The sequence below is a fragment of the Carassius gibelio genome, chromosome A2 (assembly GCF_023724105.1).
Source record: "Carassius gibelio isolate Cgi1373 ecotype wild population from Czech Republic chromosome A2, carGib1.2-hapl.c, whole genome shotgun sequence".
Classification (NCBI taxonomy): domain Eukaryota; kingdom Metazoa; phylum Chordata; class Actinopteri; order Cypriniformes; family Cyprinidae; genus Carassius; species Carassius gibelio.
This window is the reverse complement of record NC_068372.1, coordinates 8,887,779-8,905,864: the sequence shown is the minus strand read 5'-3', so window position 1 is coordinate 8,905,864 and position 18,086 is coordinate 8,887,779. Positions and strand designations below refer to the sequence as shown.

At 36.0% G+C, this 18,086-nt stretch overlaps 1 protein-coding gene across 2 annotated transcripts in view; it reads right to left on the bottom strand.

The window, feature by feature from the left end:
* Positions 1-18,086, bottom strand: part of LOC128025701 (ZZ-type zinc finger-containing protein 3) — a 40,156-nt gene that overhangs the window by 7,420 nt on the left and 14,650 nt on the right. For both annotated transcript variants that reach the window (XM_052612194.1, XM_052612205.1), the window contains 8 exons: positions 12,769-12,907; positions 12,515-12,662; positions 11,893-12,020; positions 4,815-4,886; positions 4,463-4,564; positions 4,098-4,193; positions 3,474-3,623; positions 2,009-2,143 (listed from right to left, as the gene is read on the bottom strand). In XM_052612194.1, the coding sequence (XP_052468154.1) occupies positions 2,009-2,143; positions 3,474-3,623; positions 4,098-4,193; positions 4,463-4,564; positions 4,815-4,886; positions 11,893-12,020; positions 12,515-12,662; positions 12,769-12,907 (970 nt within the window). The remainder of the gene's footprint in view (positions 1-2,008; positions 2,144-3,473; positions 3,624-4,097; positions 4,194-4,462; positions 4,565-4,814; positions 4,887-11,892; positions 12,021-12,514; positions 12,663-12,768; positions 12,908-18,086) is intronic.

The window sequence follows — 18,086 nt, the reverse complement described above, 5'->3', positions numbered from 1 at the left end:
ACTTATAAATGCTGTAGAAGGATTGTTCTTGCTTAGTTCATGTTAACGAAAGTAGTTAACTAACATTAAATAATGGAACCTTATTCTAAAGTGTTACCTTTTTTTTTTACTTTGGCCATGTTTAGCATGAGGATCCAACTCTTAAACAGCACAAATAAGTCAGAATGCATGAAATAGCATTAGACCATATACTTAAACTTAGAAGTTAAAGGGATAGTTCATTCAAAAAAATTTTTTGCCATCATTCACAGTCATGCCCAAAAATATGGACAAAAATATGGACGATATGGTAAATATGATCAAAGGCGGTTGTGAAAATTAATCTGCATTGTTAATCCTTTTGATCGTTTATTTAAAAGAATTCACAAAAGTATAACCTTTCAATCAATGGATAATAGGAATTTATAATGGGGGGAAATATCATTATGAATTTTTTTTTTTTCTCTAATACACATTGGGCACAATTAAGGACACCCCTAGAAATTCTTATGAGTAAAATAACTCTGAATTATATTCCCATTCATATTCACAATTTTGAGTACTCCAGGGTGATTATGAACATGAAATTATCCAGCCATTGCTTCCTGTTTCACAGAAATATAAATATGGGGGAAAACCAACCCCAAATTCCCTTAATCATGGGAGAGAGTGAGAGAAACCAAAGAATAGATTTCTGATGTGCAGCAAAAGATAATTGAGCTTCACAAATTAGTGAAGTGGCTATAAGAAAAGAGCTAGAGCAGTGAAAATTCTTATTTCCACCATCAAGACAATAATTAAGAATTTCCAATCAACAGAAAGTGTTACAAAACTGCCTTGAAGAGGACGTGTGTCTATATCGCCCTAATTCATGGTGAGAAGGAGAGTTTGAGTAGCTAAAGACTCTCCAAGGACCACAGCTGGAGAATTGCAGAAAATAGTTGAGTCTTGGGGTCAAACAGCACCTACATCACCACATGTTGTTTGGGAGAGTTTCAAGAAATATTCTCCTAGCTCATCCAAACTCCAGCATATTCATTTATCAGACACGACTGGAGCTTCAAATGGGACTGGCTTCTATGCTGAGATGAAACAAAAAAAAATATATAGCTTTTTAGCAGCAAACACTCAAGATGAGTTTCTGTGAAAACAGGGATAAAAAGTACCCCATGTGTACAATGAAATATACAGCTGTATTTTTGATGTTGTGGGCCTATATTTCTGCTGGAGGTCCTGGACATCTTCTTTAGATGCATGGCATCTTTGATTCTATCAAATGCCAACAGATAAAACAAATCTAAATTTGACTGACTCCGTAAGAAATCTTATAATGGACCATGTTTGGATCATCCAACTGTACAATAATACAGACACAAACCTCAAAAACAACACAGAAATGGGTCACTGAGCTCAAAACCAAGCTTCTGCTATAACCATTCCAGTCCTCTGACCTGAACCCTACAGAAAATGAGAGGAGTGAACTGAAGAGGAGAAGCTGGGAATCTAAAGGGTCTGGAGTGATTCTGGATAAAGGAATGGTCTCTGATCTCTTGTCAGGTGTTCTCTAACATTATATGAGAAAATTTAGTACTGCTAAACTGGCAAACGGAGGTTTCAAAAATAATTCAATAAAAGGGTGTATCAATTAATTGTGGCCAATGTGTATTAGAGAAAAAACATTTCATAATGATGTTTCCCCCCATTTTAAATTCTTATTATCCAATGAAAGGTTAGATTTTTGTGATTTTTTTAATAAAAGATCAAAAGGATTAACGATGCAGATAAATTTTCACAGCCGCCTTTGATCATATTTACCAATGGTGTCCATATTTTTGGGCATGACTGTACTCACTCATGTTGTTCCCAAATCTATTGGATTTTCTTCTGTGGAACATGATATTTTTAAAATATCAGTAAAGTCAGTCATACAGGTTTGGAACAACAAGAGGGGGATTAAGTGATGACCCAGTTTACATTTTCAGTAATCAAGGAGACATCTCTGTGGAAATATTCAGGTAAAAGTGTGTACCTTATAGCCAACATGCTGCGTGACAGCGCTCTCAGCCTGGATCTCCTGTAGTTTCTGTTTCTTGAGCTTCTTCAGCTCCAGTAGCTCCTTATACTCCGGCAGGTGCCTCAGCTCCACCGGAACCCCGTCCTCATCCTGAAACATCACAGCAGGGTCAGAACAGTACAACACTCTCCACCTCATCAGCTGACACTGCTACAAAGGCTTATTTATACTTTTAATTTTTAGTGCAAAATCTAAACTAATCCGTAATGAGTCTGAAATATTAAACTTCAATGACCCATTGTTTTTGTTAGGGTAGGATGAGGCTTTATTTACTGACCCTGTTCTCCCATTATTTCTGGTCACAACATAAACAATAATGTAGGCATAAATTAAAAAAAATATATACAAATTTGACAATTAATTGTAATATAATCAGACACATTTTTCCAAAATAATTATATTTTTTGACATGACAGATCATTTAAAAATAGTTATGTTACTGTCAGGTAGTAACGGAAATCATTCTATTTTGTTGATTTGCTGCTCAAGGAATATTTCTGACGATTACCAAAGTAATTTTTGTAGAAATCATGATATATATATATATTTTTTTCAGGTTTCTTTGATGAATATAGAGTTCAAAAGAACAGTATTTGAAATTAAAACCTTTCGTGACATTATAAATGTCAATTTTGATCAACTGAATGCATCCATTCTGAATAAAAACATATGTTGTCATTTTATTACTGCATGCAGTATTATGAATGATCACCACAATATTGCAGTGGGATAATTATAATTAAATTGGGTTTAGATTATTGACAGGAAAAGCTCAATTTCTAATATTTACATGCAGGCTTTACATACGGCTTGTGATGTCATGATCTGAAGTAACTCTATATTTGGTGCATGTAAGGTTCACTGATGCTTGGCAATGCGTGACTGGTTATGTTCTCTGCAGGGTCCGCTGACCGGTGTCGCATAAAGGTTACATATCAGAAGCAAAGAAAATGTCAAGCCACTGCAGTCAGTTCACAGTCGCTCAACACACAGTTCAGCTGAGGAGACTCAAACATAGTCGTCTCTAATGATTTTGGCAGCGGTGTCTGTCAAAAGGCAGCTCATCATTATCAAATGATCATACATCAAGCAAATCCCAACTGTGGAAATGCCAGTTTGCAGTCTTTAATGGATTTACTGTTTGAGAAAGGGCGTCAAATGTTTGCTAGAGGGGAATAAAGGAAGTCGCTATGATGAAACAAAATGGCTTTCAAGAAGCAGTAAGAATTTTTCATCAGTTGCTTTCAGGTATTTTTTTTTTTTTTTTTTCAGTTTTCAGCTTCTAAATCATTTTGCTTGAATATGATCTGATATGATATCTTGTTCAATCATTTATGCATTTCTCTGATGATTAGTGACCCGATCAATAACAGCCCAGATTTAACTGAAACTGAACTGTGAGATCTCAACCAGGACTGACCGAATCATCTGCCCCATTATCCTGAAAGCTGTTGAAGAAGTGTGAACGTTCGTCTTCGTCATCCATGTAGACGGGCGGCTCGTATGAGGTGAGGAACGTCGAGGGCCTGTACAGGTGTTTATTGAGGTGGTGCTGTCGCTTACTGGAGGCCTGCAATTACAAACAACATACTCGGTCAATAAATATGCACCGATGAAGCATTTTAGTGATGCCTTAACATATTCATTCATACATATACAATACAGTTCAAAACTGTAAAAAATTTTTATTTAGCACAAATTCAATAAATTGATTAAAAGAGACAATAAAGACATTTCTACAAAGCCTGAAATAAAATGGATCATGTTTCCACCAAATTATTGCACAACTGTTATCAACTGTGACAATAACAAAAAATGTTACTTGAGCAGCAAATCAGCATTATAATGATTTCTGAAGGATCAGTAATGATTTTCAGCTTTGCATTTTCGGAAATAAATTACATTTAAAAATATATTAAAACAGAAAAAAGATGTTTTAAATGTTTGTTTGTTTTTTTGACTGCCCTACAGGTTATATGTATATTTAAAAGTAGTGTATGGTATTATATTAAATTATATTATACATTTAAAAAGACCAATTTACCTTTTTACTGTACATGCACACATTGGGTGTCCTCCCCGGTACTGGAATACCAGCTTTTGTCAGTTTAATGAAATATTTCTGTACCCTGCTAGCAACCTGTGAAGTAGAGGAACAAAATCTTACTATACAAAAAAAAAAGCTGGCTCTAAAATCAGTGAGTAATCTTTCCTACCACAGATTTTAGATGTGTTTCCCATTAGTGAAGAAACATCTTTAAATAATAGAAAGTCTCCATTAAAAGAGGCTGTGAGGATGTTAATTGCCTGACTGGTTTAGTGAGCAGTGAAAAGTGACTAGAGATCTCAATGCCCATCAATGTGGAAAGAAGATCAGCTTCAGGTGTAGAGCGGGGCCTGAAGATGCACCTGTTTGGCAGTCCTGTTGCCAAGTTCATCAGCGATCTTCTGCCAGCGTTTAGACTCAACCTCCTCTGGTGGAAACTTCAAGAGCAGCTGCTCCAACTTTTTCTAAAAGTTTCACATATAAGCTGTGATGAGCAGACAGCCAAACCTTACCGATCAAGAGCTACACAAAATAGTAAAGTGTACATTCTATTTAGGTCATAAATGAGCTTATATCAACAATTAGCTTCATGGCACTAATTTAAAGTAGCTTTTTAAGAGTGGTACAAGTGTTCGCCATTACACTTTTCTCAGATGTTTGTTCATAAAAGGCTCCAAGCTCATGGCCTCTAAGAGCTCTTGTGTAACTTCATACCTGCTCCTCAATGGTCCACAGCTGGTTGAAGGTGTCAGGTTTGTTCTGGTCGCACAACCTCCCTCTGATCATCTGCACAAACATCATTCAGGAAGCGTTAGCATCAGCACACAGTTCAAAACCATACATGGACATTAACTTTTGAGTGTTCAGTGCACCGGCGTCCAGGTGTGGGTTAACAGGTTCAATGTGAAAAAGGAAAATCTAGAAGCTTTTACAAAATATAGGGGTACACGATAAATATCGGCTGATAATTAATGTGTATGTCATCAGTAAAGCCGGGTTCTCTAATCAGCGGTAAATTCCATCAGCTGGGTGATTTCACAAAGAGCAACTGTTACTACACAGAGCCGTTGTTAACTGACAAGCTGCGCAAATTCACGTTCATTATCAGAGTGGAATTGCGCAGCTTGTAGCTTTTAGCACAATAGCTTACACAAAGCACAAGCCTGATTTGTGAGCTGTATGTGAGGTGCCCTTACGCCAGGTTCACACATAATCCTACTCCATTTGCAGCACGTAAGTGGTAAAGAAGCATAGACTGTAAAAAAAAAAAAACATGGACGTAGTGTCTGTGACATCACCCATAGATTTCTGAAGAGCATTTTTGAAGCCTAAAGTGGGCAGAGCCGGCCGTCACCATCTTGGAAACATGTCACCGCGTGTCATTCCTAAATAATCGAAAATGGTCAAAGAGGCGGGACGTGGGTGGAGCTGGTAGCTAAACCACGCTCGCCTAGTTTGACGGCAGTAAAAGCAGCTGTAAACCACCTGTCACTGAAGTGGCGACACTCTTAATTATGCAGAACTTTATAATTTAAATGGATGAATTAAAAAAATGTTTATATATAAACATTTACCCCCCTCAATCATGCGATCATGAAGGGCGAAATTAGCTATATAGACCAAAAACAACTTTTTGTTGCAGGTTGTAAATGTATTTATTTTTTTCCTGCTGTTAAGTTGGGCATTTTAACATGGGGGATGTGATGTAGAGACTTTGAAATTGTCTTCAGTTTTTTTTGTTTACTGTTAATGCTGTATGCTGGTTTGTATTTCTTTGTCTAACTAAGTGGGCGTGGCAATAGGGAGTGCAAACTGAGGAAAACAAACGCTCCACTCAACCAGTGTTTCTTTTTTATAAAAAAAAAAAAAAATGGTAATCTCCAATTTAGAAAGAGCGAGAACAAAATATGTATTTAAGATGGCCGCCATTAGTAGTAGGGGGGAAGGAGAGAGTGCTTGATACAAGATGGTGGTGCTGTGTAGCATGTGAAACTCCAGCCTCAATCGTAGAGGGGAGTTGGTACGGTTTTTAGTACAATCTTTGTTTTAAACTCTTAAACCTATTTATTTGCACATAATGCACATTTGCTCTCAATAAACAACCCTTTAGACCCCAACTTCGCTAGTGATCCTCGTCGTTATCACAGGGGGTCTATGGGATTGACTTCTTTTTGGAGCCAGTCTCTAGCGGCAAGTTGATGAATTGCAGTTTCAGTCACTTCCTTGCTGGTTTTAAGAGCGAGACTGGAAGGTTACCGCTTGTTTCACACAGAGGTCTGCTAATTTTGTTTATTACAACAAACACAACCTTTATCCATTTCGATTTTAAATCCAAATGTTGTTTCCGAAGATGCTATTTGAGCATTGTGATTCTCTTTTTACGCTCTACAGTAATACAATCTTTCATAGACGTGTTTAAACTTAGCTTTAACTTATATAAGCAAGAAAATGTGTGAACCTGGCGTCATGTGTGCACGCTTTATTATGCATGAGCGCACCATCTCCAGGAGAGTGCGCAGGTGCTGAATGGTTTAAACATGGGCAAGAATGAAAAATAAATGAAAATGATAAACTATTGACTTTTTACAATTAATAATGAAAGTGGATCTGCCTAGATTTCCTAATCTACTGAGAGTCCAATGGAAATTCTTTATTCCTTTATTCATCAATTTAACATATATACATACACACACACACATATATATATATCAGGCTGTCCAGGACAAGTGGATTTTGTGAATGGACAAGTGAAAGAGAACTTTACTTCCCGAATTTGATTAAAATTTTAACAACAAGCAAGAACTAGGGCAGCACCGAAACTGTGCGGAGAATGATGTAAATTTTCAATCTAAATGGTGACTAATAACGGACAATGTATTGACACTATCAAGGTCACGTCAGTTGAGGCTCCTGTAGCCGGTCTGTCTTGCGGAGAAATCAAAACTAAAGTGCAACAGCACACACAAAGAAACAAACATGAACAAACATACTGTGGTAGAAAAAAAGATAAATATTCTCTATAATATATGCAACATCACACGAACAAGAGTGATGTTTTCCAGACTTTCAGCATGATTGCAAATGTGATACTGATTTTATACAACTTTAGTTCAATAAACAATTAGTAATAACTTACAGTTTAGACACATTATTGATTTTTTGCTCCATTAATTCTAAGCAAAGCCACAACAGAAGAGTCATGCATCTCCGAGCAACACACAACTCTCTTTTGAATAAGTCAATGATTCAGTGAGACATTCTAAAAGACTTGCTTCATTTATTGAATGAATCAGCTGTTTGAACAAATTGACTGAGTCAATGGTTCACTCATTAAGACAGTGACTTTCAACAACCTACTGGTGGTCCAATTTCATATTTAAAAGTAGCATTGCATTTTTTTAACATTTCATATTTGTATGTCAAAAAACAACATTAATAACATTATGCATTTGCAATTTTGAGTAAATGAATTTATGGAACCTCTTATCTTCATTAAACAGTCTGGGTAAATACATTTAAATGGCAGTTTTGATGCAGCTTCTGTGTTTCCTCTGCAGTGGAAGGATTGAGTTTGTTACTCATTTCAACTGAATAATAACAACCATTCAGAGTCTTCTTAATCACAAAAATAAAGTATTAAAAGTATTTATCAAATTTCAGAATTTGACGTAAATGGAGACATGTACATTTAATCAGGTTAGGAAAATATTGTTCTTCATAAAATTCTAAAGTGTAACAGCAATCAATTTAAGGCAAATATCACAAATATGCTGATTAAAGTAATACCTGATAGAGCACTGATGAGACCATTGCTTCAGAATAAATTACATTTGCGCAAAAATTTCCCCCGGACATGTAATTTTTTTTAATCAGGCAAGTGAATGGCTGATTAACTCGAAGGACAAGCACATGTTAAAGCTTAATGTCAAGCCTGTATATATATATATATATATATATACACACACACACACACACACACACACACACACACACACTATTTTAAAAGGAGGGCAAGGTTTCTCTCACTAGTTTCCATAGATACCATCTTTTCACTACATGTGCTGCATACATGAACATACTGAACAAGAGAGATGGGATGAACTGACTGGTGTGAAACTGCAGGTAAAAAGATATATTGTCTGAACACAGCACCTCTATAAAACGGGGGCCAAGAGACACACTGTTTTTTAATAGTTATTTGTGTTCAGCAAAATTCAGCATGCTTGCAGTGCATTTTTCTGTTGAAATGTTACAGCAGAATGAATATGGATGGAGAAATTGTGCTCTCAGGGAAGATGGTGTGTATGCAGAGCACATCCGAGTTCATGTCCTAGGGCTCAAGCACATATATAACAAGAAACAATGTCAATTTAAGTGCTAGGTCTTGATCTCATTATGTATCGGATGCAGTGGTGTGTGATGAAACATGGTGAAATCATAGGTCATAGGGAAAAAATGAGCAAAGCATAAAGGAGAATCAGTAACCCTATGTTTTCCTCCAACTACAACATGCAGGTTCATACTATGTGATATGTGATATAACTTTATCGTCAGACAAGATCTGAAATTTGTCTTGTGTTACAGCAGGTTCACTCACAATTACAAAACTTTATAACATGGACAAAAGACAGACAAGCCTATTAGTCACAAAAAAAGAAAAAAAAAAAAAGAAAAAAAACATTTATATATATATATATATATATATATATATATATATTTATATATAAATTAGTGCCGAGCAATGATTATTATTATTTATTTATCGTAATTTAAATCGCATGATTGTCTGCGATTAATCGCAATTAATCACATTCTTATACACACAACTAATAATGGATTCAAAATTAGTGTATTGTGCAGTTTTTTTTAATTTAAAGAGCCACACAGATGGGAAATCAAAAATTACCTGTATTACAGTGTATGGTGTAGCTGTCCATCAGTGTAAACAATGTGCAAAGTAATTAAACCAAAAAGTACAAGATTTATAAAGTTATTGGCTTCTAAAGTAAGGAGTCGACTCTGAATCGCTGAAATGAGTCGTTATAGTTTTCAAATCTTTTGCCTATCTCTATGTACGTCACTAGGAGCACTTTGCATAATAATCTCCGCCTACCGTCTTGGGAGAAACCGAACTCTGACCTGCCCCACCCCCCACACAGACACACACACACACACACACACACACAGACGCTCTGTTTGGTGTGAGAGCATCATGTCGAGGAGACAGTGTGGCTAAAATTCATTTTTACCACAATACCAGAGCAGTAGAACAAATCCCTTTTGTTGTGTCCACAACATTTCACTGATGACTGCTTTTCTAATGTCGGTGAGTACAGCGGGATTTTCAAAGCATTTGGCCATAAAAGATGGTTCCAACTTTATTTAGAACAACGAGCATCTCCGAATCACAACCTGTAAGTATGATTATGAAGTTATGTGTTTGTTTTCTCCCGAGCGTCTTATCAGTATGTGTGCTGTCTGCAGCCTGTCTGCGCTGATCGTCATGTACAAACATGTCATTAAAATGAAGTGTAACTCCGTGAATACTCAACAAAGAGACATGAGAGAGATATCTACAGAAAGTTTGACATGTCTACTTTAAAACTAAACAAGTGCTGCCTAAAACAGATATTCTGTGATAAAGTAATCCATATGAAAACAACGCGATGTCTGCTTTTCATGTCTCCCTTCGTGACCACGCCCCCGCGCTGAACGTGCTATTCAGATTCAAACTGAAGCACGCGGCTTGAATACGCCCACACAGAAGAAAAAGCAGCGAGACTGTTCAAGTTTTTTATTTTACTGTTTGTTTCGCGATGAGAGGAATAAGACATAATTCACCCCAAACAGATGCTAACGAAAGGTGGGGTTTAAGGAAACTGAATCTTTTGAACAGCTTCACGCGAAGCGTTTGGGGATCTCTGAGAATTGAGGTAATTTTAAAATGATATTTTGACAAAATGACAATGTTTTTTAACCTTGGATGGATTTAAACCTAATGTACAGGACTTATAAACAGTGATAGGAAGCTAAGAATTTTCATCTTACTGGCTCTTTAAAAGTACGACTATATGAACAAAAGTTCAATAACATTTGTAACCCTGGACCACAAAACCAGTCTTAAGTCACTGAGGTATATTTTTAGCAATAGCCATACACTGTATGTGTTAATATTATCCATTATTTTTTTATGTCAAAAATCATTAGGATATTAAAAGTAAACATCATGTTCCATTAAGATATTTAGTAAATTTCCTACTGTATATATATAAAAAATTAATAAATTTCTTGGGTTATTTCAAATTAATTGTTATATTTAAGCAATTCAACAACAGCTACATATAATGCATAGTAGGACTAGGGATGTGCACAAGTTTTCTGAAGGGACAGCGATGACTGTTAATGTAAACATGATCGCTCATGATTAGCCTGTGTGTGACTGTGACGCTGCTTTTTGCTGACTTCAAAACTCATTAGCAACTCTAAAACCAGTCAGATGGGAGCTTTAATTGAAAACCATACATTTTTTATTAATTTTTATTTTTTTATTTTTTTATAAATGCATAATCTTTGGCAGTATTCAGCGCATATGAATGCGCAGGACGCATTTGCTGTAGAAGCGGACTCACATACCGGAAGCGTTCACTCAGATGAGAGCACAAAAACATGGCACAAATATTAATGAAACATATCACTGCAGCTTGAGACAGGCTTTTTTAAAAGTAACTGTTCAAAAACAGGCCACATTAAAACGTGATGCTGAGTGCCAGTCAAAGTCGTAATGAAAATATAGTCTATGGTGAGGGCTTATTATGATTACCGTATTTTCCGGACTATAAGTCGCACTTTTTTTCATAGTTTGGCTGGTCCTGCGACTTATAGTCAGGTGCGAATTATTTATCAAAACTAATTTGACATGAACCGAGAGAAATTAACTAACAGAAAACATTACCGTCTACAGCCTTGAGAGGGCGATCTAAGCTGCTCAGTGCTCCTGTAGTCTACACTGAAGATATATAGAGCGCCCTCTCGAGGCTGTAGACAGTAATGTTTAATCCTGGTCCTTGGGTGTAAATAAATGTGACATAGTCCGGTGCGACTTATATATGTTTCTTTTCCTCGTCATGACGTATTTTTGGACTGATGCGACTTACTCAGGTGCGACTTATAGTCCGAAAAATACGGTATTAGGGTAATCTACAGGAAGCGCAAAAATACAATAGTGTGAGTTTAGCAGTGTGTCATGTATTCGTTCAGATAACGGCTGTTATTTTCTTCTTAAGATTTGTTCTTAAGGTTGTTCTTAAGACTATATTTAAGAACTTAAGAATTTTTCAAGAATTGCACATAAGAACATTCTTACAAACTTCATGGAATTTTTCCTAAGAAGTTTCTTAATTTATTTCTTAAGAAGATATTTTTCATGAATCTGGCCCCAGGTCTTTATAAATTGAGATACTGACTCCATTTCATTTTTTTTATATTATTATTTTTTTATGTATATTTTTAAACATACTTAAGCATGAACATTTTGTTAGAACCACTAGTAATATGTAGATTATTTTGTTTAGTTTTCTAATCCTTTTTTTCTCCAGAATCGTGATCTCCAATTTTTATACATTTTCAAAGCTCCATTTTATTTTGTGTAACTTGTTCTGCTCTAGTACAGCTTGGTCTACAAAGGAGTATTTTAACCTAATTCTAGTCTAATTCTAATAATACTAGTCAAGACGTCTGTTAATGGTGACAAAATACAAATGAGGGTAAGTACAAAGACTTAATCGGAGTTTACCTGAGTTCTGCTACTGGACATGCTGTGTTCTGGACCATCACTTGATGGCAGGGAGGAGGAGTAGATGGATGAGCAGTCACCCTCCTTCTTGGAATCCACAGGACTTTTTGGTCGAGCAGGCAACCCCACTACAGACAGACAATAAGTGTTTTAATTTTGACATATGTCTGGTCTATGAACTTGCCACTGAATACACATACATAAGGAACACTGTCCTGTAACAAAAGGGTCCAGTATTTTTTATTAAATATACCATTTATTAAATTATAAGCATTTATTTGTGGTATTACGAAGGAGTAACGCAATTTCAATTCTCTGTATGTATGTGCTGTACATGTGGAAGAACTGACAATAAAGCAGACTTGACTTGAACTGTAAAATTATAATATTCATACTTTCTTTTATATATTTCTTTTCAAACAATAAACCATCAAACTTATTTTACCAATTGCTTTTGATTTGATAATCGCATATTATGACCCATATTATGATTTCTGCTGATTAATCACGCACCCCTGATACAAGTATTTTTAAGCCCACTAAAGTACATCTTAGTTATTGGACCTGAGGCCCTTCCATGAAAATACACACACATACTCTAAAAAAAAAAAAAAACATTCACCTTTGTCAAAGATTAACTGCAACTGCCGTGTTTTGCGCTTCTTGTCACAGAACTCCCTTTCGAAGTTGCCACAGCCTGAGGTGTATTGGTCCCATGCAATGTCCGGGAGCTGGACTACTCTCTGGGGACGAGGCAGACCCATCTCCATCTGTGATGAAAGCAGATGATTAAAAACCTTCTTAAACCAGAATGCAGGACAAAGTAATAGGCATTTCAGACAACAGCAATGGACATCCCAGAGGAAGCTTCTGCACCTGTTTCTGTAGCTGGTCCACAAAGGAGATGGGGTCGGACAGGGCTTCCTTCTGATGCCGTGCCAGTGTCTCCAGGTCCAGGATAGCTTGGGCTCGCTGGGCCTCCAGTACACTGATGGTCTGGAGCAACCTCTGATAACTAATGTGGAGGACAGAGGAGAGGGAAGGGCAGAGATGCTTGGTACATTATGAACAGCTGATGCTATGCGTTTATCCATTAAACTTTCAGCAGTTATTTGCTATTTAAATTTTAGTGCAGCACAAGCACACACTTTACTAAAGAAAGTCCCAAACGTTCCTATAGAAATATTTGGTAACAGTTTATTTTAAGGTCCAATTCTCATTATTAATTAGTTACTTATTAGCATGCATATTACTATCATATTGGTAATTTATTATAAGCACATGTTAATGCCTTATACTGCATGAGCATGTTGTAGATCCCTTAACATGACCCAATAACTAAAACTTAGTACTTAGTTTAATTAGTGCACTGCAAAATAAAGAGTAGCCAAAATCACTATATAGGTTCGTGTTACATAATCAACAGTTCTCACAAAAGAGAGAGACAGAGAAAGAGAAACAGGATTTCATGCCACAAATCATTTTATGGGATTCAGAAGCTCACATTTGAAAAAGCTTTTCTAGAGTCATCTTGTTAGCTACGAAGAGATGACGTTCGCTGAGCGCTACAGAGCTTTGACCTTTTCCCTGCAAACCCTCAGGAAAAAGAATCCACAAATAGGAACACAGAAAAAAAAAAAATTAGACAAAGATGCTCTTCTAAACAGGAGATTCGGCCTACTGCTAAGTAGTAATCTTATTCAGAAGCTCAACAGACCTTGTATAATCAATCTAGCCTAACATGCCATGAATGAAAACCAACTGATGACAGCAAGCATCCAATCTCAACAAGAATTCATTTAGATGACTTGCTCCATTTGATTTGTCTTACTTGAGGGCAACTGACTAGTTTTTCTTCAATTTCCTTGCCATTTAATAACTTAGACCCCAGAAGAGCTGCTAACAGCTTCTCGATTTAGATGCACAATGAAAATAGGCATGTAGCACCTCAGGCTGGGGGAACAGCCAATGAGCCCAAAACTGACATTTGGCTGGCAATGCACTGCCACCTATGGGTCACCCATCTGAAAAGCAGACTAGAGCATTGACTATAAACCAAAGACCAAAAAAAAAAAAAAAAAAAGTATATAAATATATATATATATATATATATATATATATATATATATATATATATATATATTTTTTTTTTTTCATATATATAAAATCAAATATATAAAATCGCTCATATATATATGGGCTTTAGGCCATTTTAGCCTATACTGCGTCATTTAACCTGTACTGAATACCCACTGGGATGCCATACAACAACTGCTCATAATAACCCCTATAAATATTTTCAGATTAGTAGCCAATGTGAGCACGTTTACTGTGTGATGCCTTCCTTGTTTTTGAATGAAAGGCAGACGGGGCCAAAAGTCTTTAAACTGAAAGTCTGAAATTTATCCACAAATTTGAATGTCTATCGCAATACGCACACTTTTGAGCCATGTTCGAATACGTAATACTAGTTTCGGTTCTCGGGCCAAGTGCATCCAGAATTTTAGGTTTCAGCCCAGAATTTTCATTTCAGTGGATCCCTAATATTAACCCTTTCTTTTGTTCACTGTGGAACTCCTTTACTAATATATACTGCAATAAATTAAGACTTTTCTAAAGAACATGAACTACATTTAAAAGGGCATGACAAATCACGACATACGGCTAACAGAAAAAACAACAACGTAACGATGCATTATCCCTCATGAACAAATATATATCAGGTGATGTTTGCATATGTGCATACCAGACTACCACCACTTAATACTACTTCATTAATAAACATGATGTCTGATGTTTGCAAGCAAATTTTGTCTCAAATACAGTAATTTCATTGGCTGCTGTGCATGCTGTCACATTAATGTGAACTAAGAACAAGTTGACATGGTCGAATTTTAATGCGTTACATTTAAAGACGTTTGGTTCTGTCTGCCTTCCGTATTAGTTTGCTTTTTACAGGCAACCATCACTATAATGTCATATCAACAAACTTCTTACCCCAATCCTCCACATTAATGGAGACCTCAAATCTGAGGCTTGTTGATGAATACTAATCTAAATGATCTGAAGATCATTACAAGATCACTACATAACAACCTTAGAGAATGTGCTAGCAAAGTCTTATGGACCAACCAACAATGCTTTCAAAAAGATCCTCAACACTAGCATCACCCTAGTGACTACAATCCCATTGGCACTGTGATGACCAGTTTTGCACAGAAAAGCACCCCTTGTTTGCTTCTCCAAAGAAAGTAATCTGCATGGATATATCTATAATTAAAATCAAACATACAACAAATCCAAATGAAAATGCAGGAGAAATACTGTCCCAGATAAGAAATGAGAACGATTTAACATAACAACAAAAGATAAATAATTCAGACAGGCCTCATAAACTGACGTGACTGCAATCTCTTTTCATTTCTATTGACCGAGCCAATCCAGTTGGCAGCTCCTGATCCCTGCACTCACACTGTGAGATGGGCACACGCTGAATGAGCACGACCCAGGACAACCTGTCCACCAGCAGCAGGCCTTCCCTCGCTTATTACCTACCACCGTTCTGGAGACAACAGCAGCTGTTGCTCTGCAAGCACAGTTGACTATTACACTCCAGAGAACAAGTATGCAGAGTTAAGCAGAAAACACCGAGATGTTTATCTAGGCCAACCTCTTCAAATTACAAAAGCACAAACACTATGAAAGCTAAAAAGACAAAACAAGACTCTAAACAAGAACAGGGCAGACAAAACAAAACCTGAAATTTCTGAGTTTTGACAACCAAATAAGTTTCCTACTACTTTTAAAGCAAACCTTTATAATATAATAAAAATAAATTTGATTTATGAAGCTATAGAAAACTGAAATAGTAAGACCTGAAAAATACTAGTGGTATTTGCCCCTGCTAAGAAAAAGTTATGCGGTTGCTACTAGGGCAGGGCTATTCAATTATCTTCATTTAAGGACCGGATTATCGAATCGAATATTTGAAGAGGGTGGGGGCTGTCCCAATCTCTTTCTGGGGGGCCTATAAAATTAGAAATTAAATTGAAATGCATACTCAGCGGTAAATTAACTAACAAATGAATATTACCAACACCAACATCTATAAAAGGTAAAAAGAGCCGTCTGTCAACTAGGGTTGGGCGATTTTTCCGATTTTATTGATTAATTCATATTTAATGATTTGCCACAATTTAATTTAGTTCTTTTTATAAATAGAGGAATCACGATTTTGAATAGAAATATTACCAAACGTTACAATTAGACACTTTTACAATATGACAATGTTAACAGTAAAAAGAAAATAATGATTTAACGGCATGCTATTAACTGCCCACATGTGACGTGCTCTGTGAAGGACCAGAAGTAGAATATATCATCAGGTGCCATTCACACAGAATGCACTTTTGTGCTGACAAAGATGCGACACGGGCAGTGGAATCAGAAAAAAAAGGAGGAGGATCAGGGTTGAACTTCATTTAACTCGAGCACCGCATTGTTAGAATGCCATTTCATGCAAGAGACATGAGCGCAACAGTCAAACGCGTCCATGTTTACACAGAAAAACAATGGAAAAGCAGCGCAATAGAAAGAAAACCTGTAAAGAACTACTACTGTATTTATGATAGTTCATGTTTGCATCATGGTAATATCAGGCTAAAAGTTGCTGTTCATTGTTTTTACAAAACATTTATAGTTAGTAATAGTCTATAGTTTTAGACGTTCAGTCATTTTGAAATTGAATTACCTTGACATTTTTTTCCTTGTATAATTTCTGTTCATATGTATAAGACACTGTTGTGCAAGATGTAACTGTAATACATGCATCTTTTAGCAAAGATATTTAGCCCTAACAAGTTATTTGTTTTACATTGTTGACTTCATGTGTGGTGCACTTGGAATATAATTGTTTTTTTAGTTAACTAATAATTTTTTTTATTTTATATTTATATATTTATATTGTCATAATATATTAATGTCATAATTTAACACTGAACCTCCAAATTAATGTAGAAACAACAAAGATGGTATATTTTAAATGTGTTTAATGACATCTTTTTACGAAGTAGCCTGTTATTAATAAAAGCCAGTGTCATTGGTACAATACTGCTACTAATGTCTCTATTAAATGCATTTTCTCCCCAAATTAAGCTATTAATTTAAGCCATTCTTCTTCCCATTTAATAGGCTCTGAAATATATAACTTTTACTTGAAGTGAACTTAAGACAATCTTCATAAACTATACATTGAATATACAAATTATATAGATATTTTTATATTCAAGCCACAAAAGTTACTCAGCGAGCAGAGCAGCAAGTGGTTGCCTGATTCTAATTTTAAATGGAAAGAGCACAGAAAACGCTTATATTTATTTATTCGTGCTATTTATTTGATTTGGGGCTTGTTTTAAAATTTCTATTTATTTTTGTTATTTACATTCATATTATATTTAAATTGTGCTATTTATCATAGAGCAGAAGATCTTTGCCTGAACCCGATGGGACCCGACGGGTTCGGGCTTCATTTATATCATCTTACGTGGGCATGTGTTTGTTTCGATTAGCGTGAGAAAGCTGCGAAAATGGATGCTGAGTAGGTGTAACGGAGGCTTGCCTCTGGCGATCACGTTTTGGTTGCACCAAAGCAAGTTTTGACCATGTTTATAATGAGAATAATGAGTGAATAATGACGCACCATTAGTGAGCACAGGAACGCGCTGAAAACATCTACAGTGGATTCAATCATTTTCCTCCACAAAAACATGTAGACCTAGCCTAATCTCTGTGAGTAAAGGGTTTTAAAATGATAACTAAATATTTATTGAGTCTTAAATCCATGAGTATTTACGCTAATGTTGGCATTATTCTATCTGCTAGTGGCGAAGCAAATCCGGCGGAGCCTTTATCTTAATTTCGTTATTGCCAAATACCCATCTTAATTTAAAATGTATCTTAATTTGATTTGTTAAAAAAGACTCGTTTTTATTGGTGCGTTGGTATATTTAAAGGCTAAATTTATAGGCTGTGCGTGTGCGAACAATTGAATAATGTGGGGCTGTAAAAGGGTTCGGGCTTTTAAAAAGCTGTCCATCAAAATGTACTTGTCGGGCTCGGGTCATGTCGGGCTTAACCTTCACGGCCCTATTACAGCTCTAATTTAGCAGACGCTTTTATCCAAAGCGACTTACAAA